Raw genomic sequence first — 26,046 nt, 5'->3', positions numbered from 1 at the left:
TGAAGGTTAAAAAAAATATCGCAAGCAAAATAAAATTAGATTATGAGTTCTTGCTGGATACTATTTAGTTGACACTTAAGTGAATAACATCCTTATTTGTTTTGTTATTCCACAATGCATTTGTGTGACGACCAATATGTGACCGTGGGGTTGTTACCAGTGTTGCCAGATGCGGAGAGGGTTGTATAGAAGAATTAGCGTTTGTGGCAGTATAATGTCAGTGATATATGGCAACCCTGGGTGTAATGTCAGATCTTGTCACCTCATTGAACTGTGGAAGATTGCTAGCTTAAGTAAAAAAACATAAAAATGCAATGTGGAAAGAAAAGCAATACATTATAAAAAGATTTATATAATGTTATGTTAAATTGGTGAGAAGCAGAAGCATGAGAAGATGGATAGTTCTGACGTTACTATGACGGGAGCAGAATCGCAGCTTCAAGCAAAGGGGAAAACAGTTATGATCCAGGTCCAAAAGCAGCTAGCAGCAAAGATATGTAACTGCAGGTACGTTTTTTGTTGTGTCTGTTCATTATGGTACATGAAACATAAATTTTTTGGGGAGTATAAAATATGAAAATGATCTTCCTCTATCTTTTAGTCGGGAAATCTGGTAGCAGTAGTAATTTTTTTAGCGCCGGGGGTGATGGGTTGGGGCCTCCGCAACTTGGTTTGCATCCATGGGCGAGAAAGCTAAGCTCCGCCCCTGGGTCAAGATATTACACCAAAAAAGGCTGTGGAAGAACATTTCAGTAGAGTAAACACAGTAAACACAGTATTAGTGAATTCCAAATCCACAAGGGTGTTTAGTTCTATGCACGTTTTTACTTTCCCTGGCTGTAAGTTCTCCAGACGCTTATCCTCTGGTTGCCTTATTTTGCAAAAGTAAAAAGCAGTTTTCCGGCCCAGTGATGGTCTCACTCCAAACAGGCTTTGGTAAATTACGCCTCTGTATATGGGACACAGCACCCTATCGCTCCCTCTCTGTCTTCCTCTCTCCAGCAGAGGTAGGTTGATGGTGGCAAAAAGTGACACACTGGTGGTTTTTCCCGCCACCTCAGCACTTTCCCCGCTGGAATCAGCAGTGATCTGTTGATTTAGGTTTCACACATAGTCAAGATGGATGACCATGGAACAGCAGGACTTGATATCGATTGATCATCCTTCCACGTGGCGGATGTGAAACCTTTTCAGCAGCGGGCGGGACATTTGTCACGTTTAAGTACGCCTATAAAAGCCTGTTACCGTTGCTCCTGGACCTGACCTCGGGCAACTAGCAATGCGTGCAGAAGATATTGATATAAATCCCCTTTTGACAGTCCACCGTGTAATTCAAGAATCTGTTCACATTATGGAAAAGAAGCCCAGTCCTAAATAGTGAACATTTAAAAGGTAGGGAGCTGAACTCCATGACAGTCACTTTTAGTGGTATTTCGTGTTGTATCTGAATCCAGTTGCATCTTGAGGCCACCTGCAGCTTCTAACTTCCTGCAAAGATGAAAGTGGGAAATAGTTTTTGTCACTGTGTGGGGAAACGCAATCTAATAATCATAATCAGATGTGCCATGCTCACTAACTACAGAAAATATGGACGCCAGCAGTTTGGTCGCAGAGATTTGAATCGCGGCAACAAACTTGGACTTTGACACCAGGCAAGTCACTCCCTTTCCCCTTTTCCCCAAATCTTTCCTGTTTGCCGGTTCTGGAAAAATATGCTTTCCATACGTTCCTGTCCGTACGTGTACAAGGAGAGCAGGCGGGTCCAGGACTCCCGGACTTCAACAGTCAGTGGCCACGGTCAGCCATCCATGAAGCGGTCAGCCATCCCCCCCCACGGGAATTGAACCCACAACACAGCACCACGCTGACGCAAACGCCACCCCAGGCCCGCAAGTTATCAAAATGGTGTGGCGTCTCGTCCTAACGTCACGTCACGAGGATGACGGCTGTACTGTGACACGAGGGATTAGGTTTCACAGATTCAGACACACTTATCATCCTGACTGAGAAAACCGTGTTACGTAACATACAGTGGGGAGAACTGATACACTGCAGATTTTGCAGGTTTTCCTACTTACAAAGCATGTAGAGGTCTGTCATTTGTATCATAGGTACACTTGAACTGTGAGAAAAATCCAGAAAATCACATTGTATGAGTTTTAAATAATTAATTTGCATTTTATAAGTCTGGATCACCTACCAACCAGTAAGAATTCCGGCTCTCACAGACCTGTTCGTTTTTCTTTAAGAAGCCCTCCTGTTCTCCACTCATTACCTGTATGAAAGACACCTGCCCACACACTCAATCAAACAGACTCCAACCTCTCCACAAGGCTGGGATGGGCTACAGGACAATAGGCAAGCAGCTTGGTGAGAAGGCAACAACTGTTGGCGCAATTATTAGAAAATGGAAGAAGTTCAAGATGACGGTCAATCTCCCTCGGTCTGGGGCTCCATGCAAGATCTGACCTCGTGGGGCATCAATGATCATGAGGAAGGTGACGGATAAGCCCAGAACTACATTGCAGGACCTGGTCAATGACCTGAAGAGAGCTGGGATCACAGTCTCAAAGAAAACCATTAGTAACACATTACGCCTTCATGGATTAAAATCCTGCAGCGCTCTCAAGGTCCCCCTGCTCTGAACTCCACTCGCCGTGTTTGAAGAAAGAAGAAGGATGAGTACAACCCCAAGATCACCATCCCAACCGTGAAGCATGGAGGTAGAAGCATCATTCTTTGGGGATGCTTTTCTGCAAAGGGGACAGGACGACTGCACTGTTTTGAGGGGAGGATGGATGGGGCCATGTATCGCGAAATCTTGGCCAACAACCTCCTTCCCTCAGTAAGAGCATTGAAGATGGGTCGTAGGCTGGGTCTTCCAGCATGACAACGACTCGAAACCCACAGCCAGGGCAACTAAGGAGTGGCTCCGTAAGACGCATCTCAAGGTCCTGGAGTGGCCTAGCCAGTCTCCAGACCTGAACCCAATAGAAAATCTTTGGAGGGAGCTGAAAATCCGTATTGCCCAGCGACAGCCCCGAAACCTAAAGGATCTGGAGAAGGTCTGTATGGAGGAGTGGGCCAAAATCCCTGCTGCAGTGTGTGCAAACCTGGTCAAGAACTACAGAAAATGATCTCTGTAATTGCAAACAAAGGTTTCTGTACCAAATATTAAGTTATGCTTTTCTGATGTATCAAATACTTATGTCATGCAATAAAATGCAAATACATTACCTAAAAATCATACAAAGTGATTTTCTGGATTTTGGTTTTAGATTCCGTCACTCACATTTGAAGAGTACCTATGACAAAAATGTCAGACTTCTACATGCTTTGTAAGTGGGAAAACCTGCAAAATCGGCAGTGTATCAAATACTTGTTCTCCCCTCTGTAACCCGAAAGTGTACTGATTCTTTGGTACGGATTCCTCAGTTTTGTCCGTTAGTGCTCTTCCGGTTTCTAATATGTTTTATATGTCAGAGCAAAAAGGCCACTCCATTTCCTTAATCTACAAAATACAACATCATTTAGACTAATTCTTGCTATATTATGACTGCATTAATTGAAACACAAAGGCAATTAGTTTGCCAGGCATGTGGACTCCTAGAAGTGCATGTTTTAATTGCTCTGTCTTGTTAAAGACACCAGACAAATAATCATATTAGCATAACGAAAAAAGAAACACATGTATACAGTGAGGTATTTAGCATTTGCAAGATTCTTTCACCTCCGAATAATGTGCTGCCATGGCAACTGCATCAAATGCAGATTTTCAGAGACTGCAAAAATGCACGTTATGTGTCGCGCTGTTGCTTTTAGAAGGGAGGTCAGCTGAATGAGCAGCAGATCTCATTGCCTAGTCATGTCGCCTTACTCCATTACCCGTGGTCCCTGCAATGGGGTCATGCATGTGAACAGAGATGAACAACCCAGTAAGAGGATCCTACTCCAGCTTGGATCCACTTTCCCCCCCAGGCCCTCAGGAACAGATATTTCTGTAGCACTGAGCTGAACCACAGTCCTACAGAAGAAGCGTTTTGCATATTTTTAAATATATCCGGACACAGTTACCAAAGCCAAGGACCGTATACCTGGTGGTCATACGCTCTATTTAAGCAATCAGGCACAAGGGGGTGTGGTATATGGCCAAAATACCATGGCTAAGAGCTGTTCTTTGGCACAGAGCAGCGCAGAGTGCCTGGATACAGCGCTTAACCGTGGTATCTTGGCCATATATCACAATCACCCACTCTTGGAAACCAGTTACCAGCACAATTTGTGCAGTAAAAAGTAATGCGATGTCACACCTGTGTTACATGGTCTCATTTACAGCTATCAAACGTTAGCATTAGCATTCAAGATCCTAAGCACCCAGTTTATAAATGGAATACTATTTAGCATCTAGCCGGAACACGGGCGCTGAGGTAACGCAATCCCCAACTATAAATCCACCAGTGAGTTTAGCGGACGCCCCAACCTTAACTCAAGGAGCTGCTAGTGCCCGACTTAATAAGGCAGTCCTGTCCTGTCCTACCCCGTGGTAAATCCACAGGCGCCATCACGGTCAGCCACGATGTGAAACCCTTTCCACTGCGAGATTGTTCTAACTGTGATTTAGACCAAGGCGCCACACCCCCCGTGCCATCAAAATCTTGTCAAAACAGAATTAATTACGACTAAGCAATTCCTGAAAACAGATTTTCAGCTGACCAGGTTAATTTCCAAAGCTCAAAATGAATGTGGATGGTATTTAAACTGGTATTGCCCTACATACTGTACCTTGGCAAAGGAGCGTAATTGGGTTCCCCGACTTTTCAACAAGGTGAGTTTAAATAATGAACTAGGATATTGCTGCCTGTAAGACAGGGATGTTCCTTAAAATAGTATATTCCTGAAATAGAAAATGCACACAAGCCCAAAGTGAATGCAAATTCTTCTTTGTTTGTTATAGTACATTAACTTCATCATTAATAAGCAGATGAAAGCAGTTTTCTTCGTTGTACATGGCATTTAAGCGTTAAGCTCTTCTTGTAGACTTGAAGAGCTTTCACTACAGCCTGCATCATTTTCCACCACAATTTGCTGATGATATTAATATGAAGCCCAACTGAAGTAAAAGGCTGGTAGGAAACTTTAACATGTGTCGCCGCCAGTGTGAACTGTAACGAGCGCTGTGTGCCATTAAGTTTGACAGGACCCTCCGTAGCACCGCCACATAGACCGGTTAAATGCCATTCGGCATCACGCTGTATTAGTGACGCCACATTAAACCGGGTAGGACATTCATCTTTCACAGCTCCAGGTGTGCTGGAGAATCTGCGTCTCCTGTCTGGCAACACAAAAAGCTCTACAGGCCTTTAATAATCTTGAACAAAATGACCCGGAAGACTCCGGAGTGGTGCAGAGCTCCAAGGCGCCGAGACTTCCACCACAGTGGAGACTTTAACCCTGACAACGCCACTTCGCTGGGTTGGGAGGACCGATCTTTAGCAGGGATCTTATTGTGCTCTAGCGCCTCCCTGAGGCGGTTCCACAAATGGGCGAGAAGAGAGAAGTATTTTTAAAAATTGAAAAGGGGCTAGAAAGGTGGATAGAATTGCCTCCATATAAGTTTAGCAGCAGGAGAAAGAGGAACGTTTTAAATCGTCAGACAGCAGTAAAACTCACAATGGTGATTAAAGCTTAAGTAAAAAGCCATTTCCACTCCACCTTTGGAGCAGTGAGACAGAGACAGAGAGAGAAAGAGAGGGAGAGAGTTAGTCTGTCAACAAAGACACCTGCTAGTGTTAGTGGATTGTGGCGGTCCCATCTCTCCAGCTCATATATCTTTATATACCAACTCAAAGACAGATCTATAGGTTAGGACTCAGCCTCTATCAATCCATAGGACACACTCAGAGACTTTCGTCAGTGAGACGTTCAAGACAACACCATTTTAATGTGTACGAGAGAGAGAGGCGGGGAGACAGACTTTTATGGATCTACTGCCTCTCCTCTGCTCTGATCTCTCTGCTCTCTGGTCCAGCTACTCTGCCCCCATTAGAGACATTCCTCTCTGGCAGGTGTCAGGCTGCACCAGATGCATGGGTCCTCTCCCAAAGCCCTTCCTGTCCCATCATTAGGCCATCAGTGCTGCATCGCCATGGACAGAGAGAAAACAGGCGGCGGCAGGAGTTATCCCGCTGCTAACCTGTCCGAATGAATAATACATTGTCCTGCCAGACCAATGTTAAACAAAGCAGGGGCCCACCGACAGACCTCCGCAGCACGAGAGAGAGACTGACACCATCTCATCAGCCTTAGTAAGCAGAAAGGTGCTCTCTCTCTCTCTCTCTCTCTCTCTCTCTCTCTTTCCACTTTGTGCTGAGCTCAACCTTGTTTGGAGTGGTGGGTCCTCTGGGGCCGACTCCTCCCATCTGTTTGAGTCGTGCAGGATGGATTTTATCCTTCTCAATCAGCTCCTTGGCTGTTTCTCCTCTCGACGGCTGCAGCTAATACATTCTCCATGAGTCAGACGACTCTGCTGTGGCTTCAGGCTCCACAGCGGAGCTGGGAACAACACAAAGAGCAGGGCTCAAGCTAGAGTAAGAGAGACGACGAAGAGGATACCGGTGTCGACACCTTCCAGCTCTCAACATTTAATTTCGGCGTTTATGATATGTACTTCCGGGAAACACCTGCTTGTTTGCACGTTAACCGGCTAGGGTTAGCGAAAAATTCAATTTTCAAAAAACACACGGCTATGGTGTTTGGGTTGATATCAAGCAGTAGTTGAACCCAGGTTTGAATCTAACGCATCGCGCAGGAGACGTGGAGGGAGATGGAGAGGAATGTACAAGTGGTGAGAACAGCGACAGGTACACATGTACAGGAAGCCTCGTGTTCCCATCTCCCGAACCGCAAGAAGCATTTTAATAGAGCTGCTCAGAGCACCGAATCTAATTAACAAAGTCGTGCTTGAATAACACTGATAGTCACCTTCATTATTGTAATCGCTGTCAGTTGTCATCTGAGAAATTCATTAAAAATCCAATTAGTTAAACTTGTAAGTAGCTAGCGCAGGAAAGTCACCGCTCAACAGAACACAGAGGAGAATTTGGCGTAGCGCGAGGCTGCCAAACTGACTGAGAGCCCGGGCGAAGAGGATGCTCCTTCAGCCCTTCACACCTGACCTCCGAAGGCACCTCAGGTGGCTTATTCCGTATGGCATTACAGAGCACTGCCTTTGACCAGAGCTGAAAAGTAGAGCGCTACACTGGTACAAAGTGGTGTGCAGCATACAAGGGGTGTTTGATAGTGTGCTGTATAGTCAACAACATTGGTACTTATACCTTTGTACCTGTATAGTGTATAGTACCTATAACCTTGTCCCTATATAGTGTACAGCACCTATTATCTTGTCCCTATATAGTGTACAGCACCTATACCTATTCTCTTGTCCCTATATAGTGTATAGTATCTACACCTTTGTCCCTATATAGTGTACAGCACCTATTCTCTTGTCCCTATATAGTGTATAGTACCAATACACTTGTCCCTATATAGTGTATAGTACCAATACACTTGTCCCTATATAGTGTATAGTACCAATACACTTGTCCCTATATAGTGTATAGTACCAATACACTTGTCCCTATATAGTGTATAGTACCAATACACTTGTCCCTATATAGTGTAGAGTACCAATACACTTGTCCCTATATAGTGTATAGTACCAATACACTTGTCCCTATATAGTGTATAGTATCTACACCCTTGTCCCTATAGCATGTATAGTACCAATACCCTTGTCCCTATAGCATGTATAGTACCAATACCCTTGTCCCTATAGCATGTATAGTACCGATACCCTTGTCCCTATAGCATGTATAGTACCAATACCCTTGTCCCTATAGCATGTATAGTACCAATACCCTTGCACCCTGACCCTAAAACACATCTACTACAATGCCTAGGGTGTTGAGTAAAGGGGGGTTTTATCAAAGCAGAAATCAAAGCCAAAAACCTGAGAGAGAGGGAGGATATTTTTTTATGACTACTCCTAAAGAGATCTTAGATCAAATGGGTTAATGAAGTCAGTGTAAATCATGTAGAGATGCATCATTTAAAAGGGAACGGCTGAGCAGGAGAAGATAACTTCCACGTACTCTGCCGTTTTTTTAATGCCTTTTTTCTTGTTCCACACAACTCTACCTTCCAAAGGTCCTTTGACATGCATACGGGGTGCCAGGAAACGGGGGCTCCATTTGACCTATATAACTTGCAGAGCGCAGTGCCTTTACAGTCAAACATCCAACGCGGTCTTGAATAATCTAGACGAACTCACAAAGAAGTCTCTAATGCGGTATCAAATGAGGTAAAGTGCCAACCTCGAGTGCACCCCCACTGAGCCGCCGCGTGAAGAACAGATAAAAGGTCCAGCCCGCAATTTGAAATACAGTCAGTCCATACGTCTAGCGCTTTCCGCTGCTTCTGGTGCAACGCGGGGGGGGGGGCGGCCTAGCAAGCCCGTGAAACAAATGTCACATTTGCACATATCGGGCATTAGTTGTTATATATGGTTTTGTTGCCCAGAGGAGGCCAGTTTCACCGGCTGGCCCCCGTGTCGTCGTGGCTATGCTTTGTCACCTGGGCACGGATAACAAATGAGCCCATCTCAGGTGCCAGGCACATTCATCAGTCTCGGGCAGGCCCCGGTTTTACCGGATTGGTTGAACCGTTTCCCCTACTGAAGACAAGTTACCCCTCCCACCCTCTGTACCAACGAATGGGATCAGACTCGAACAACGGGACATGATACAGACTCACGCCAACTGACTCGGACAGATTCAGACGCAGACCGACTCAGAACGATTCAGACAGACACAAGTGTCAGACTTAAACCGACCCAAGAATCAGGCCGAATCAAGGGTGGGAAAACAATGGACATTGAAACAGCGCACCCATGTCAAGCGCGATGTGAGCTAAAGGGCAATGTGCCAACACCATGTAAGACGGAACAATACCTCGCCGTTCGCCAAAAAACCACAACAGCGTATTATTTGTGCAGTCCACCTGCGGTAGCATCATCCACAAAGCCGCGTATAAAACAGGTAGGCAAGCCACAGGGCAGGCATGACTGGCAAGCTGATGTCCGCTCCGTTTGCCCGCTGTCGTCCTGGCCGAGTCCGCCATAAAAGAGCGCCGTATTCTTTTTTTTTTTATCTCAGCATTTTACATTTCCCTGTTTGGGTCCTGCGCTCTGTTGTGTTGAGACGCGTTGCCCTTCTGCCTGCCAGGACTGGCATTAGCGGCTGGACTGGATTTACCACAGAAAGAACCCCTGCTGTTTGTAATTAGTTCCTCATTACGCAACAAGACTCGCTCAGGGCCTCTATTTCTCACTCTCATGTTGTCTGTTCACGGCAAATGAGGCAACAGGATGGGCAGAACAGCTCCCGCAGTAGTTACTCCCAAGCAACCGGTAAGACGGCGACTTCATTTATGACATTCGGTTCACATTAAGCTCACAGTAATGCAGATGAGGCCGTTTGAACATATTCCGCCAGTTAATACAAGTAGTCTCCTTTAGGGGAATAAACAGGAGGCTGGGAACTGTAATGGATTACAATGTGAAAGTAATTTACCCACCAATGCTTCTGAAACACCATCTGAAACTCAGAAAAGCAGTAATTTTAGCTGCCAAAAAAATCCATTACAAAGTTCTAACACTTGACACGACATGCACACTAGAATTGGATTCTTTAAAGGCCTATGACAGTGTGGAATTGATCTGCCTCACCATTTAAGTGAATGGTAGAATAATTGCCACGGATCCTTGAACGCAGACAAGACAATTGAAAATGACAGAAAGAGAAAGCTAAACTTTCAGTTTGTCAAGGGCGTATTCCTCCACCCCCTGGATTTTTGTAAGGGGTCGGGGAAATCGATTGCACAGCGGTGATACAATAATTGCAAGGGTCTTCCTCTAGGGCCGGCTGCTCTCAGAGAGAAAAAAACCCATCCTCATTTATAGAGCGATGGAAGAAGCCCAATCTTTTAAGTAAGGTGGGAGACAAAGGAGGGAGAGTGGGGGAGGAGGAGGACAAGACGAGGGACGACAGGGGGGTGTCTGCCTAAACGCGGGCTGATAAAGGTTTTCTGATATGGGGTCCGGCGGTCAGGTTATCGGGACGCTGTTGGTGGATCAGAGCTCTATCGACTGGAAACTATTGACTGTACAATCTTATCCCCAGAGCTATTCATTATTGGATTTTTTATTTTTTTTGTGCTGGGATGGAAGCCGGCCCGGCGCCATTTGTCCCCCGAAGCCTGGCAGCAACATTTCAGTTAGCTAGATCCGGGTCTAATCGAGAGGTAAGTGGAAACAGTGCAGAGCACAGAACCACTCAGATCTAGAGATCACTGGCATCTAGTGGGAAGACGTTGGACGGCGAGCAGTAAGTTCACTGTGAATCAACCGCACGTTGTTTGGGGCTCTTGCGGGGCTAGCCTGAGGGAAACAATTCCTTGCTGGCCCCGTTCACCAAACGATGAGGCAACGGAAACTAAGGCGGAGAATAACAACCGAAGTGAATAAAGGGTTATTAATCAAAACAATATGACCATCACCCAGTTATTTACTGGAGTGCCACTAGCGAGTCCCGCCAGGACGTCCGGGATCCAGCGAGTCGCTCTCTGGTATTCCTTCATGTTGTGTGGTTACAATTGAAACAGTTTGGTAATTATCCGCGAGCCACAAAAAGACCAAAAACAGGAGATTTCACAACAAAAATACATTATGTCTTACAATAGAATTTCCTGTCGAGAAATGGTACCCACATCGGCCACAGAGAGCACATGTTTGTCCGGAGAAGCAGATCGTCTCTATCACTGTTTGGTGTTGTTTACCTTGAAGCAGGCATGGAAGGCATTTAGCTTGTCTGGGTGGCTCGCAGCAGGATAGCTGTTTGTAGAATTACGGCTCTATCGGATGCCGATAGAAGAAGCCTATACAAAAACATGTGGACAGAAACGCGATTAGCATTAAAGAGCAGCCCCCCCCTACTCCGCAGTACAAGGTCAAGTTACACGTCGTAACAAGCATGTACAGTAAGAGTACAAAAGCAGTCCTTCACTTTAACAAGCCTGGCGGGCTTTGTCAGAGTCCTCGTACGTTCACAGCAGGCCTGCACGGCGGAGAGAGGTAAGACTCCTGTTAATGATGCAAATAACGAAGCGTAAGCGCGCCGGTAATTACTGATGAATGGCGGTGCCATTTGGAAGAGCGTCACAGCAAATTTCCACGTTAACTACCCGCCTCACTCACGGAGGATGGGGTGGGGGGGTTGGGGGGGTCACAGGGAAAACAGATCAAGTCAAATGAGGTGGAAACGGCTTTATCTAAGACGGGAACTTACGTACACTTCTCCATAGGGGGTTGAAGCAGACAAAAAAAGATAAAGACTCCCAGTTCAGCATCTGTACACAAAAATATCTGGGAAGCCCAGGCGGTACTGCTTCTGAACGGCATGACTAATGCTCTCCCGTCCCTGTGTTAGGACTTCATAATGACAGCAATGTTGTTTATTTGGATTTGTTCAAAGGACGAAAGTCGGGGACGTTCACAAATCATATTCATTTGAGAAAGTAGCTCACCTGCCAGCCATAGTCTGGAATACTTTGTGGAGACAGCACCAGTGAGTGAGTGTGTGTGTGTGTGTGTTTGTGTTTGTGTGGGAAGGTTTTGAGACGGCAGCTCCAATCGGTCGTCTCTGGTGTCCAAAATGAGCAATGGCTTAGCTCGGGACATCAATCACTGAGGACGTTTCTCTTAAGGATGTGGTCATGTTAAGTCAGTGTGTGTGCGTGTAGTGTGTGAGGGTGTGTGTGAATGCGGTGGTGTCTTTCAGGGTAGAGAGTTACGCTGAGCGGAGGATCAAGAGGGCAGGCAGAGACACCAGATGGCACCCTGGGGAGTACGACACGTCACTCAGCATGGGGACAGGGGACCACACAGCTTCTTCCCACTGACCTTTACTTTCCCGTGACTGTTACCTACAAATAGAACCTGACAGGGGCTGTCAGAGTCACGGAAAACTAACAATGGGTGGAGTTAACCTGACTTTGGTTACTGTGATGTAACTGTGGATGGAGTTAACCTTGACTTAAGTTATTGCAACGTTGCTATGGATGGAGTTAACCTGACTACAATTATTAGGATGCTTTCATCTTTGCGCTGTCATTGTTTAGATCCCATACAATCCACTGCACGGGCACAGTTTGGGACGTTAAATGACTAAATTGGGCAGGATTTGAGCATTTGACGGGTTAAATCGGTCGGCCTGTGCGGAACTAGTGAGCCATTTGAGCGAGGCTACATTCGCCCAGTGAACTGGGCGTCTAATCAGGGAGCGAAGGGCTTCATCCGCATTGTCTGCGCATAATCGTCCCATTGGGCATCGATGGAGACAAATGAACTGAAGCGAAGGAGGTCCAGTCGGTGTGGCCAATCAACTTGAGCAGACAGAGAAGTGGGCAGTGACCAGTGCAGCACCCTACCCCCCACACAGTGGACCACTATGGACCCAGGTCCACTGTGAAAAGTAGGGTACAACCAAGGGAACAGGGCTGAACGATGAAAACAGGGGTGCCTGATTCACTGCCCGGTTGCCCGGAGCGCCAGCTCTTTGATCTGCAGCATGGGCCAAGGTGGGCCAGGCAGATATCCTTATCCTTGAACGGACCAGGGACTTAGCCGGCCTTAGCGGGGCTGGCGCAGGAGGGGCTCCCGTGCTCTCCCATGGCTGTAATAGCAGGGTTGGCAAGGTCGGCCCGCGAACATGTGCGCACGGCGGCGACCACGACGCGCACTGACACGCACGTGCAGACCTTGCCAAGCGGGACAAAGCAGGTAAACTCCACAGCATTTGGAGGACTTTAGAGGAAGGCTGAAGAGGCCGCTCCATATGAGCAAAGTGCAGTTGGCGCGCGTGTGTTAGCGCGTGTGTTAGCGTGTGTGTTAGCGCGTGTGTTAGCGCGTGTGTTAGCACACGTGTTAGTGTGCGTGTTAGCGTGTCTGTTAGCGTGCGTGTTGGTGTGTGTGCACGCGTGTGTCCGACAGACAGTGTGAAAATCAAAAAATGCTTTGGGATCGTGGGACACAATACCGCACTGAAATGAGAAATTAACCACAACAGAAAAGACACCACTGTGGCTCCAGGAAGTAATGAAGGATAATCATCATTGATAGATTCTATGACCTGCCTCCACCCTCTATCTCTTCGGACGTCCAGGAAAACACACACACACACACAACAATAATCGCAGCTGAGAGAGGTTCAGTGTGCGGGGAGACACGAAAAATAAAAATACAAAACGCACCCAAACATTTCCAGTCCCCCCGTAGATTTCTGCAAACGGCACCGTGGGTATTATGCCGCACGATGAATGTTCTCTGCCAAGGCTATTAGCTGAAGGGACTTCAATGAAGCCTCTATCTATCTCTGAAGTGGAAGGCTTCTATTGACGTGTGCAAAGCGAGAGAGTGATGGAGGCAGCCAATATCTGCCAGAGGAAGTCTCGCTGATGAGTGACACATTCTGGGAGGACTCCGTGTCTCTCGCTGTCGCTGAACTTCAACGGTAAGGTCAGTCGCTCATGAGCATCGACAGGCGCACCGGCAGGATGCGGACAAGCCGATTGATTTTGCTTTAAACATTTTTGCTGAAGGATGCCGGCCAGTTGAGGCACGGCGGGGAAGTGGGCTGGTGGCAGGGACAAAGAGTACATCACTGTCTCTTTTGCCTGCTCTAATCAATCCCATCTCCATCCACTCCCAGGAGGTGCGGGAGAGCCCCCCCTCACCTCCAAGAAAAGCTGCCGTGCGGTGGCAGCAAAAATACCGGCCAAGGGCGTGTAACTCTGGTCAGCCCCAGCCCATATCTTGGTCTTATCTCATCTCCTCCCCGCAGGCTTTGCCAGCTTTGGCCCCGCTATCCTGGCGCCACATATCCACATATCACAGCGGGCCTAAGCCAACGAGCCAACGCTGGCCCGAGGCGAGGTTTTGGAAATGGCCTCCGCGACACTCCAGTCGCTACTAGACTCCAAAATGAACTTCAACATGACAAGGAGTTCAAAATCTGTCATGAATACTGTGGGCATTGTTTTTTCAGAGGAGTGTGGCAATGTAGAATTTGAAATTGTTTTTCTGGTTTGACCATGTGAGACGTTCTGGAGATGAGCTAATATTTTTTGTTAAGAAATCTACCCTGTGCAGTCACTTGGTCAAAAAAAACTTGGAAATTAGGAAAATAGAGGCAGTTCTAATTACAGCAATACCCGTGGGCCCAAGTTAGGACAATAGAAGGGGTTCTAAACAGAGTGAAAGAGGAGGGCCTAATTAGGACAATAGAAAGGGTTTTAAATAGAGGGAAAGAGGAGGGCCCTAATTAAGACAATAGAAGGGGTTCTAAATAGAGTGAAAGAGGGCCCTAATTAGGACAATAGAAGGGGTTCTAAACAGAGTGAAAGAGGAGGGCCTAATTAGGACAATAGAAAGGGTTTTAAATAGAGGGAAAGAGGAGGGCCCTAATTAAGACAATAGAAGGGGTTCTAAATAGAGTGAAAGAGGCCCTAATTAGGACAATAGAAGGGGTTCTAAATAGAGTGAAAGAGGAGGGCCCTAATTACGACAATAGAAAGGGTTCTAAATAGAGTGATAGGGGAGGGCCCTAATTAGGATGATAGAAGGGGTTCTAAATAGAGCGATGGGGAGGGCCCAAATTAGGACAATAGAAGGGGTTCTAAATAAAGCGATATGGGAGGGCCCTGATTAGGACAATAAAGGGGTTTTAAATAGAGTGAAAGAGGAGGGCCATAAATTAGGACAATAGAAGGAGTTTTAAATAGAGCGATAAATGAGGACCCAAATTAGAATGATTGAAGGGGTTCTAATAAGAGTTATAGAGGAGGAACCTACTTAGGGCAATAGAGGGGGTTCTAAATTGAGCGATAAGGGAGGGCCCTAATTTTGACAATTGAAGTGGTTCTAAATAAAGCGATAGGGGAGGGCCCTAATTAGGACGATAGAAGGGGTTCTAAATACAGTGAAAGAGGAGGGCCCTAATTAGGACAATAGAAGGGGTTTTAAATAGATCGATAGTGGATTGCCCTAATTAGGATGATAGAAGGGGTTCTAAATAGAATGAAAGAGGAGGGCCCTAATTAGGACAATAGAAGGGGTTTTAAATAGAGCGATAAAGGAGGACCCAAATTAGAATGATTGAAGGGGTTCTAATCAGAGTGATAGAGGAGGAACCTACTAAGGGCAATAGAGGGGGTTCTAATTGGAGCAGGACGATAATGATTGCATATCTAATTAGAGGGATACAGGATGGCCATTAAATTTGATTTGAGATCAATTTATGTATTTGCAAAGGTGAAGAGCGTCTTTGCAAAGGAAAGAACATCTTTTCAAAGATCTCGTAAGCTTTATTGATTTTAAAGGCAACACACAGACAAATCAATGGAGTGGGTCGAAAATAACATATTTCAGTCGCAGCAATTAGTCTGGCCAAATGAACCAAGGACATTGCTTTGATTCGGCTTACTTCAGATTGATCCCTAAAGCAGATCCAGAGCTTGAAAAGCTTAGTCCACATTAGACGCCTCCTGTGTAGCATAAGTCATTAAGACAATGGATTTTCCTTTTACCTTGTTTACATTTATTGCTTAGGTACCATAATCCCAACATTTTAAGGCGATTCACAAAGCTGTTCTGGGGTTTTAATTAGCTTAGTATATGATCAACAAAGAGTGGTGTTGACCCCTAAACGGGGGCAGACAAAGTACTGGACAACCAACGAGGTCAATTCCAAACGCCAGTCATTTTTGTTGTTGTCATCATTTAGCTACTTACAGAAGCAATTCGTTCTCACGTGCCTTAAGTCATGAGCACGACATCGTCCAAATGGGCATTCTAACCAGCATTATTTCAGTTACTGACCCTACACCCTTACCACTAAGATATCTGCCACCCCAGATATTGAACTGCATTCCCCTACAGTAAGTGTAGAGTAGTGTCCAGTAAATGCCTAGATGTTACAGAGTTGCAAATGGCAAGAATCCTGAACACGTCCCAAAAACAAAAGGTTCATTTCCAGTTGGAGGAAATAAAGAGTTCTCGTGGAGAGACAGCAATGATTATAAAGAGTTTGATAAAAGCCTCTGCTCGTTTACTGTTTTTTTTTTGTTTAGTGCTGTTCTGATGAATATGGGAAGGAGTGCAAGAGTTCCCAGTAATTGAAAGTAACTTTGTGCATTTGATTGATATGCAGGAACGTGGATAAATGAATCGTTTAAAAGTATTCCAAGGACACACCCTTCTGAATTGGCAGAAAAGATGTTTAGCTTGCATTCATTCTCTCTTCATCACACACAGAACAGAACAGGTGGCAATTATTCATTGTCAGTCTATTACATTGTGCTATGTTGTGTGTGTGTGTGTGTGTATTTGTGTGTGCGTGAGCACGCGCATTTGTGTGTATATGAGAGAACGAGGGTGAGACAGAGAGAGAATAAATATGCATATGTGCGTGGTCTCTAGGGCTCCCCATTGGCCCCCGTCTCAAAGCCTGTTTTAGGTTCATCCAAAAAGGAAAAGCAACATTTCTGCAGAACCCCCCCCGAAATGCTGCTCCCTGAAGGTTGATCTCGCATGCGCAGATCCCGGGCCGTTCGCCAAAAGCTAAAACCACACGGCCGCCGAGACGCCGTGACCCTTTGCTACCGAGCCCTCCCAGGGGGCAATGGGTAACCACATTCCTGTCCTGTTCACACAGGCCTGTCGGCTTTCATCGCCTCCTGGACTTACATCACTAGCGTCTGTCGAGACCAGGCGTCCAGTGGACCTCAGGGGAGGGCAGGAGACGAGAACTGGAGATGAAATCTGAAGTGCGGGGCTTGTGTTGCTCTGGTCGGCTCCAGCCCGTGGGTCGGATTTGGCTGCGGGAGTCGGTCCAGAACCCGACTGATTTGGTACTTTTATTGCAGACGCCCACCAGAGGGCAATTCAGTTCTCTTATTTTGACGTAATCCCGGGATTCCCGTTTGGTTCACGCCTCCATACACTGAGGCGGGCCGTTCGCATACGTTCGTGGATTAAGGGAGGGAGCGTTTTGGCGTTGGTGTCTGTGTGTAGCAGATGAATAACAAAAACAGTGCACTGACATACACTGACAGCTGCCGAATGGGCTTTGGCGAAACGCTAACTGACGTTGGGCTTTAATAACCAAACAGTCACCGGTGTGCCTGATTTTGTGGGAAAACTCAGTCAAGAGGAAGTATACAGTCTTGCCAGTTTCCATATGATTATGGTGGATTTGCCAGTTTCTGTATGATTATGGTGGAATTGAGAGTTTCAGTATGATTACAGTGGGATTGACAGCTTCATTATTATTATGGTGGAATTGACCGTTTCTGTATGATTATGGTGGAATTGCCAGTTCCTGTATGATTTTGGTGGAATTGCCAGTTTCCGAATACGGTAGACTGTGTATCAAGCGTGTAACTAGGGAATGTACCTGTTAATTAATCAGCAATTATGGGACATTTTAACACTTCCAAATTCCAACAAATAGGACCGCTAATTACTGAGAGAAAACTAGTAGCAAAATGCACCTAACTGAGTGACATCACGAGTCTGGCTAATGGCGGTGACTGAATGAGGGGACATTTCACGTTTAATTAAATTCCATGGAGTGAATTCAATTTGTCCCCGCGTTTTAACGAGTGCCCAGCGGTGGCTAATTCAAAGAGCCCTGAGAAGCTATGTGGAAAAGGTTATCTTTCACCAGTACGGCTTTTTCTTTCACAAGACTTTTAACTCAAGTGTGAGTGTTTGTGCGCTTCCGCCTGTGGTTTGAGAATGGTGATTTGGCTTGACTTCAAAGGGACACATTTGCGAAGCACATCCAATACTCAGCTTGATGTTTTCGCTGGTGCTTTATTCCAGTAAAGATTGTTCTTTTGAAAATGTCAACGAATGTTAAACTTTTAATTCAAGCCCATTTGGCATTTACCGTGAAAATTTGGTTTTCAGCTTGGTGTTGTCTGACCCCGGCGTGTCTTATCGTTTTTATTTATCAAACGTTAGAGAGCAAAAAAATCTGAGTTCAAAATCTCAATTGAGTCTGTCATTCAGGTACTGTAGCTTGAGCAAAAAACAACTGTCATTGTCGTTGGCGCTTTGAAATCTAGAATCAAATTCATTTCCCGTTTCTTCTGTGTCCCTCTGTTTGCGAGCTGCAGGAATGACACTGCCAGTCGGTCTATTGTAATAACCGCGCCTCTCCCTTATCTCTCCCATCAGATTTCTAGGCGGCGGCTGTCTGATGATTGATGGGAATTGGATCTTTGCCCTTAAATGTTGCCATGGAGATAAAGGAGGGTGATGACAGCTCAATGCTGCGAGAAACTTCCTACGGAAGACCACGCATGGCGACACCTCAGGAGTGAAGGGGGCCAGCCCCCCGCCCCAAGGTCTCAGAAGGGAGAGAAACCGGGAGTTCGGCCAAGGTGAAGACAACTCGGACAACTCCTCTCCAACAAGGCTGTGATTGGTTGGTTGACACGCTGAGGGAACCATTTACACACTGCCAGTAACAAGAGCTGTGGAAGTGTGTAAAACATGAATGTTCTAAGCCATGGCACGTGTCGGTGTGTACAGACAATATAAAACAACAAGTAGAACACCAGTAGAACTGCAGCGGATCCCCTTGTTTGACGTTCATCAGACTCGCCAACTGACTGTGACTCTTTCATAACATGCAATCCATTCAACACTGTAGATTTTCCCGTTAAACAATGTGTTTCTTCTGGTCGATTAATGAGACAATAAAGGCGCGCTCAATTTGTCATTTAAACAGCAGATGGCGAGTGAGTCATGCTTATGACTCATAATCATCCTACAGTGCACAGAGTCTAACAGATAAAACAGCGTTGCCAGAATGATTCCTCAGAGGGGTTTTTAGCGTCCGATGTAGCGATGCTGTCTCCCGAGCTCATTGTCATCCTCGCACTTGAAAAATCTGTTCGAAGACACTTCCACTGTTCTCACCAGATTGAAGCACTCCACAGGCATGGAGATACGCCTGCGTCTAGCTGCTCTGTGCAACACACACGGGACGGGAGCGGACGGAGCCCTGGGATGTGTCGCCGGGACGTGAGGGGAGTGAACGCAGCCTTGGGATTGTCACCGGGACGTGACGGGAGTGGACGCAGCCCTGGGATGTGTCGACAGGACGTGACGGGAGCGAAACGCAGCCTTGGGATGTGTCACCGGGACGTGACGAGAACAAAAGCAGCCCTGGGATGTGTCACCGGGACGTGACGAGAACAAAAGCAGCCCTGGGATGTGTCACCGGGACATGACGGGAGCGGATGCAGCCCTGGGATGTGTCAACGGGACGTGATGGGAGCGAACTCAACCCTGGGATGTGTCACCGGGACATGACGGGAGCGGATGCAGCCCTGGGATGTGTCAACGGGACGTGATGGGAGCGAACGCAACACTGGGATGTGACACCGGGACCTGACGGGAGCGAACGCAGCCCTGGGATGTGACGTCGTCCCTGTATGGGAGCAGTCTGGAAACCAGGTGTGGCAATAATACGGGTAAAGATTATATTAGATAATGTGGCCGAGAGAAAATGTAATCAGAACATCAAAGGCATGCAAGCACGCGCGCACACATACACACACACATAAACACACTCAGCTGTAGGGGAGAGCAGCAGCGGTGCCCATCTGTTGTCCCACCATGAGGACTATGGTAATAATCTGCTCACACACACACACATTTAAAACTCACCCAAATCAGCCATTCTCTCTCTCTCTCACACACACACACACACACACAAAAATCTACAAACTTGCCCGAAGGTGCCATTTTTAAACATAAACAGATAAACCCCAACCTTGACCCCAAGCTTAAAAAAGCCATTTATTAAAGTGAGGATCTGCAAGAAGTCCTCACAAGTCATGATTAACCATGCATTACTATAGTATACAAAATGTCCTCACACGTCATGATTGACCATGCATTACTACAGTATACAAAATGTCCTCACAAGTCATAATTTACCATGGGATACAGGATAAGAAATTGTGTTCTACAGAATGTCATGTATGTGCCGACATGTGCCTGATCAGGAAGACATGCTTTCAAACTAGGAATTTCATGGCCAACTCAGCACATCTCACGGTACTAATTCTGTACGTGCAACAGGCTTTCAGATGCAAAAACTTGCACATGGAACCATCCGGGCTAAGCCAGCGACACGGGGTGTCTTCCGCGTGTGTTCGTGTGCACGTGTTAAAGTGTGTTTGTGTGTGTTCGGTTGTGTGTGTGCGTGTGTAGAGCGATTCCCTTCCCGTGTGACCCGGAGGGCCAGCGGATGGAGAGTTCCAGCGGGCTGTCTCAACGCCTCGACACCACAGGAGAGGAAACGGTACACAAGGTCGACAAGCCGAGTGACCCTGGACACGCCGTGGCATTGGGGGGGGGGGGGGGGGCTATTGAGTTCTATCTCCCTCCCCCGCAGGACATCACAGACATCCACGGACATCCAGAGACATCCACAGACATCCAGAGACCCGTAGGAGGGAAGGACAACAGAGCACAGGCCCAAACAGCTGAGAGCTGGCTAAAGGAGGTGGGTGGGGGTTGTAGGGGAGCAGAACGACTCCCACAGACCAACAAGCCAACCATAAACAGAAAACAGAGAGAGAGGGAGAGGGGGACGCACAGCCTGAGTAAGGGAGATAGACAGAGACAGGGGGAGAAGAGGGGCAGAAACAGAGGAGTGAGGAGAGGGACCGAGCAAAAGGGGGAGAGGGGTGAGCGAGAGGGTGTTCTGCAAACGACAAATCCATGAAGGGTTGGAAAAGCCGGGCTCTGGCACAAATGGCTCACGGGTCCTTCCTGGGGCAAAGGTCCCCCCGAGGCAATGCTAGTGGTTGTGGGACTAATCAGAGCGGGTGTTGTGATAACCCGCAGAGGATTAGCTGGTGCAGTGTGCCCTGATGTCTACACCGCCAACGCCAGACCCGTCAAAACATCACAGCGGTGTCACATCGGTAGTTCAACCAAGTCCCCTCTGGGGTGGTTTCCGTCACCGGCGGCAACCAACCAACCAACACACACACACACACACACACACACACACACACAGTCACAACGGGCTCGTCCTACCTCTGTCGCTGTAGTCGTCGACCAGCACGATCTCGGCGATGAGGTGATCCGGGGTGCGACGGGTGATGCTGTGGATGGTCCTGAGCAGGGAGGACCAGCCCTCATTGTGGAAGGGGATGATGATGCTGGTGTTGGGGAGGTTCTCCAGGTACAGTCTGCTCCTGCAGCTGAGGAGGAGAGAGGAAGGAGAAAAGCGTGTGTGGCGTGGGGGGGCGTTTCGCGTGTCTGACCCGACCCGACAGGGGGTGGGGATCGCACCGTCCTCTGTGACGTGCCTGAAAGGAGACACGGGGGAGTAGCTATTTATCTGCTTTCATACATCAGAGGCCTGGTGCTCGTTTCATCTCCACTCGAGGCAGATGCATCTGATGTAGCGCTAGCGGCGTGTGTTCTTGGTATGTTCCAGTACAAAATGCCCTTTGGACGGCTAAGTGTGGACGTTCCCGGGCCTGCCAGCTGACCAATCAGCCCTGCGCCAAACGCGTCCCACCACACGCGCTCGCCGCGAACACACGCACACGCGCGCACAGTTCTTCTACCTTCAACCTCCGTGATGCGTGGTAAAGTAGAAAAGTTAATCCGCTTTTAAAAGAGCCACTCCAGCATTACCCGGCCTAATAATCAATTCAGGAAAAGCCACATGTTAATAGTAGCCTCAACAAAGATGAAATTGGCAAATGAAGCGGCAGTTTTACAGTTCACTGGTAATTTATCCCGGTAACAACCTTGACAAGCCAATCTAATTCATCACCGGCTTCTACAGAATGATCACTCTGTACTTGGTTGGGAGGACCCAGAATAGTTTTTTGGTTTTACTTAGCAAGAGAGAGACAGGAAGACAGAGAGAAAGACAAAGGTAGAGCAAGAGAGGGGGAGAGAAGGAGAAAAAAAGGGAGGGATAGAGGGAGGGAGGGGAAAATGTAGAGGAAGAAAGAGGGAAAAAGAGAGAGAGGTGAAGGAGGAATCTCTAAGGAGACAGCAAGGGACCAAACTGCTCCTGCTTCCAACATCTGGCCTGGGCTAGGAAAGCAAATTCATTCCTGCTGGAGTTGATCTCTAAAACACTGCCCTGTCAGATAGCTCTACATTATGAAATGGCGTTCTGGAAGGAGAGGAGCATTGATTTGCATAGTAATAGGCAGATAGTGTCACCCACCTACGGTGCTGTGTTTTGAGGAAACCTGAAATGTCGGGCTGAATCGGGGGCATTATACACTCCTCGTGAACGCACATAGGCTTAAATTAAACTTCTATATTTCCATCCCCAGAGTCAGGAATGAGTGTGTGTGGAAAAGAGAAAGGAGGGAGAAAGAGAGTGAATAAATGACTGACGTCTTGGGTAAGAAAAAACGACATTCTGTTCAGGTAAAGAATGAAGTGAAAACAGACAGCTTTCGATGGGGATTTTTTTTTTTAACGTTATGCAGCCTTCATGCTATCAACTGCATTTAAAATATAGGCCCAGCCTATGCTGGTGGTATTAAACTAGAATTAGCCTATGTTGATGCGATAAAACTAGAACTAGCCTATGTCGTTGGGATTAAAATAGTCCTTGCCCATGTCTGTGAGATTCATAGGGGATATAGTGAGATGCACCCTAGGGATATAGGGACTGAGCATTGCCTGAAGGTGGTGAGGGAGGGGCAGGTCCCCTTGCTGCTCCTCGGGCGAGAACCTTGTGGTGGATACACACTTAATATGGTAGCTAGCGGAGGGAGCGCAGGACATGGGTGACATGGGAGAACTTGAGAAGGTTGAACACACGGTCTTGATGAGAATGAGAGTGCCCGCTACATTACGTATGTGCCTGTGTGGGTGTGTATGTTTGTGTATGTGTGTGTGTGTGCGTGTGTGTGAGCGTAAGCGCCTTCAGCAGCATCCAGTACAGGTCGCTTTTCCACTCTGCCTGTGAGGTGATGTCTCTAAGCCAGTTCCTGCCATGCTGTGGCTGAATCATCCGACTTCACAACAGCCCACCGCGCGGCAGTTCAGCTCAGGACGGCACCCCACTGCCGGTCTCTCCTTGCTGGGTGAATGGCGGAGGGTGTGAATGGCGGAGGAACGTGTGAGTCATTCGACGCAAGAATGCACAACGCCATCTTACATTCGCTTTAAGGAGAAACATGTCGGCTTTGTTGAGCACAACGGAGAGGCAGGCAGCAGATCAAATCCTCCGAAAGATACAAAGAATTCGCTAACACTTCAAAACACATATACAGTGGGGATATACGGCAGTGTATCAAGTATTTCCTACTTACAAAGCATGTAGAGGTCTGTCATTTTTATCATAGGTACACTTCAACTGTGAGAGACGGAATCTAAAACAAAAATCCAGAAAATCACATTGTAAATAATTAATTTGCATTTTATTGCATGACATAAGTATCTGATCACCTACCAACCAGTAAGAATTCCAGCTCTCACAGACCTGTTCATTTTTCTTTAAGGAGCCCTCCTGTTCTCCACTCATTACCTGTATTAACTGCACCTGTTTGAACTCATTACCTGTATAAAAGACCTGTCCACACACTCAATCAAATAGACTCCAACCTCTCCACAATGGCCAAGACCAGAGAGCTGTGTCATTGTAGACCTGCACAAGGCTGGGATGGGCTACAGGACAATTGGCAAGCAGCTTGGTGAGAAGGCAACAACTGTTGGGTCAATTATTAGAAAATGGAAGAAGTTCAAGATGACGGTTAATCTCCCTCGGTCTGGGGCTCCATGCAAGATCTCACCTCGTGGGGCATCAATGATCATGAGGAAGGTGACGGATAAGCCCAGAACTACATGGCAGGACCTGGTCAATGACCTAAAGAGAGCTGGGTACACAGTCTCAAAGAAAACCATTAGTAACACACTACGCCGTCATGGATTAAAATCCTGCAACACACGCAAGGTCCCCTGCTCAAGCCAGCGGATGTCCAGGCCCGTCTGAAGTTTGCCAATGACCATCTGGATGATCCAGAGGAGGAATGGGAGAAGGTCATGTGGTCTGATGAGACAAAAATTGAGCTTTTTGGTCTAAACTCCACTCGCCGTGTTTGGAGAAAGAAGGATGAGTACAAGCCCAAGAACATCATCCCAACCTGCAAAGGGGACAGGACGACTGCACCGTATTAAGAGGAGGATGGATGGGGCCATGTATCGCGAGATCTTGGCCAACAACCTCCTTCCCTCAGTAAGAGCATTGAAGATGGGTCGTAGACTGGGTCTTCCAGCATGACAACGACCCGAAACACACAGCCAGGACAACTAAGGAGTGGCTCCGTAAGAAGCATCTCAAGGTCCTGGAGTGGCCTAGCCAGTCTCCAGACCAGAACCCAATAGAAAATCTTTGGGGAGGGAGCTGAAAGTCCGTATTGCCCAGCGACAGCCCCGTAATCTGAAGGATCTGGAGAAGGTCTGTATGGAGGAGTGGGCCAAAATCCCTGCTGCAGTGTGTGCAAACCTGGTCAAGAACTACAGGAAACGTATGATCTCTGTAATTGCAAACAAAGGTTTCTGAACCAAATATTAAGTTATGCTTTTCTGATGTATCAAATACTTACGTCAAGCAATAAAATGCAAATGAATTACTTAAAAATCATACAATGTGATTTTCTGGATTTTAGTTTTAGATTCCGTCTCTCACGGTAAGTAATTATAGATAAAAATGACAGAACCTCTACATGCTTTGTAAATCGGCAGTGTATCAAATACTTGTTCTCCCCACTGTATATATTTCCTTTGTGTTCACCTATGAGGTTTATTCTCCGTGTGGCGACGACAACAGTAGCTAGGATAGCGGTGGCAGAGCGGGCAATGCCCGAATTCCCATCTCTCTCTCCCCAACACACTCTCGCTCTCCTCCTCTGTCTGCACAAGGCACATCACCTGCTGACGGAGATTGCTTGTGATGGCGAAATTGAACTGAAGAGCATGGCCTCAGAGAGCTGATTTAGCCTTGCAGGACCTTGGCTTCCTGTCAACACAAATTGTCTGATCGCACGCACACACACACACACACACTAAATACTGTGTGGAAAACAGGTTTTTTTATTCCTAATTGAGCGCAAGCACAATTTTTAAACATCAGAGAAGCGTTCGAGTGTGCTCATCCAGTACCATACATGATGTCACAAACACACACATACGTCTGCAAAGATTAGATGTGGGACAACATCCACTGGGAGGGAAAACACCATATTTCAATTCTAAGCTTCACTAGCTTTCAAATGAGACAATTTCTGCAAGTCCCCACCTACAGCGTCCCTCCATCCCCTTCCCACAGTGTGAACACCACGCCGTGGTCCCCAAACCCGAAAACAGAGAATTGCTTAAAGGCTCCGCCGGCCGCCCAAACGGCCCCCTGCTTCCCTGTGTAGTGGACCTCTTTACCCCAGGGCTCTAGTCAAAGGCGGTGTGCCACACGAGGAGCAGGGTGCATTCTGGGGCGCCGTTCGCTCTCCAGACCCCCGGCAGCGGAGGGAATAGTTCTCATTATTGACAAGAGCCGCAGCAAAGTACAGCAGCCCCCTTTCAGACATTGACCCAAAGCAATGGGAGTTATTGAGGGATTTGTTTCTGGCAAGGAGAGAGGAAAGAGAGAGACGGAGAGAGAGAGAGAGAGAGAGGGAGAGAGAAGGACAGAGAGGAAGACATACAAAGAAACTAAAGGGAGACAGAGAGCGGGAATCTGTGTCATAGGCACACATCTCTGTGAGAGTGTAATCACGCGAGGGAGGCCAGCATTCTCTCACCGTCCTACCAAGCCGTCCAAAGCTGCCCGAGAGCAATCATGGATCCATCCATCAAGCTCATGTGAA

At 47.1% G+C, this 26,046-nt stretch overlaps 1 protein-coding gene across 2 annotated transcripts in view; it reads right to left on the bottom strand.

The window, feature by feature from the left end:
- galntl6 (polypeptide N-acetylgalactosaminyltransferase like 6) overlaps nucleotides 1-26,046 on the bottom strand; it is a 159,432-nt gene that overhangs the window by 89,639 nt on the left and 43,747 nt on the right. For both annotated transcript variants that reach the window (XM_029118302.2, XM_034291110.1), the window contains one exon: nucleotides 21,239-21,405. In XM_029118302.2, the coding sequence (XP_028974135.2) occupies nucleotides 21,239-21,405 (167 nt within the window). The remainder of the gene's footprint in view (nucleotides 1-21,238; nucleotides 21,406-26,046) is intronic.

This window comes from Esox lucius, chromosome 25 (genome assembly GCF_011004845.1).
Source record: "Esox lucius isolate fEsoLuc1 chromosome 25, fEsoLuc1.pri, whole genome shotgun sequence".
NCBI lineage: Eukaryota > Metazoa > Chordata > Actinopteri > Esociformes > Esocidae > Esox > Esox lucius.
The sequence above is the reverse complement of the archived record's forward strand: the minus strand, read 5'-3'. Positions and strand labels throughout refer to the sequence as shown.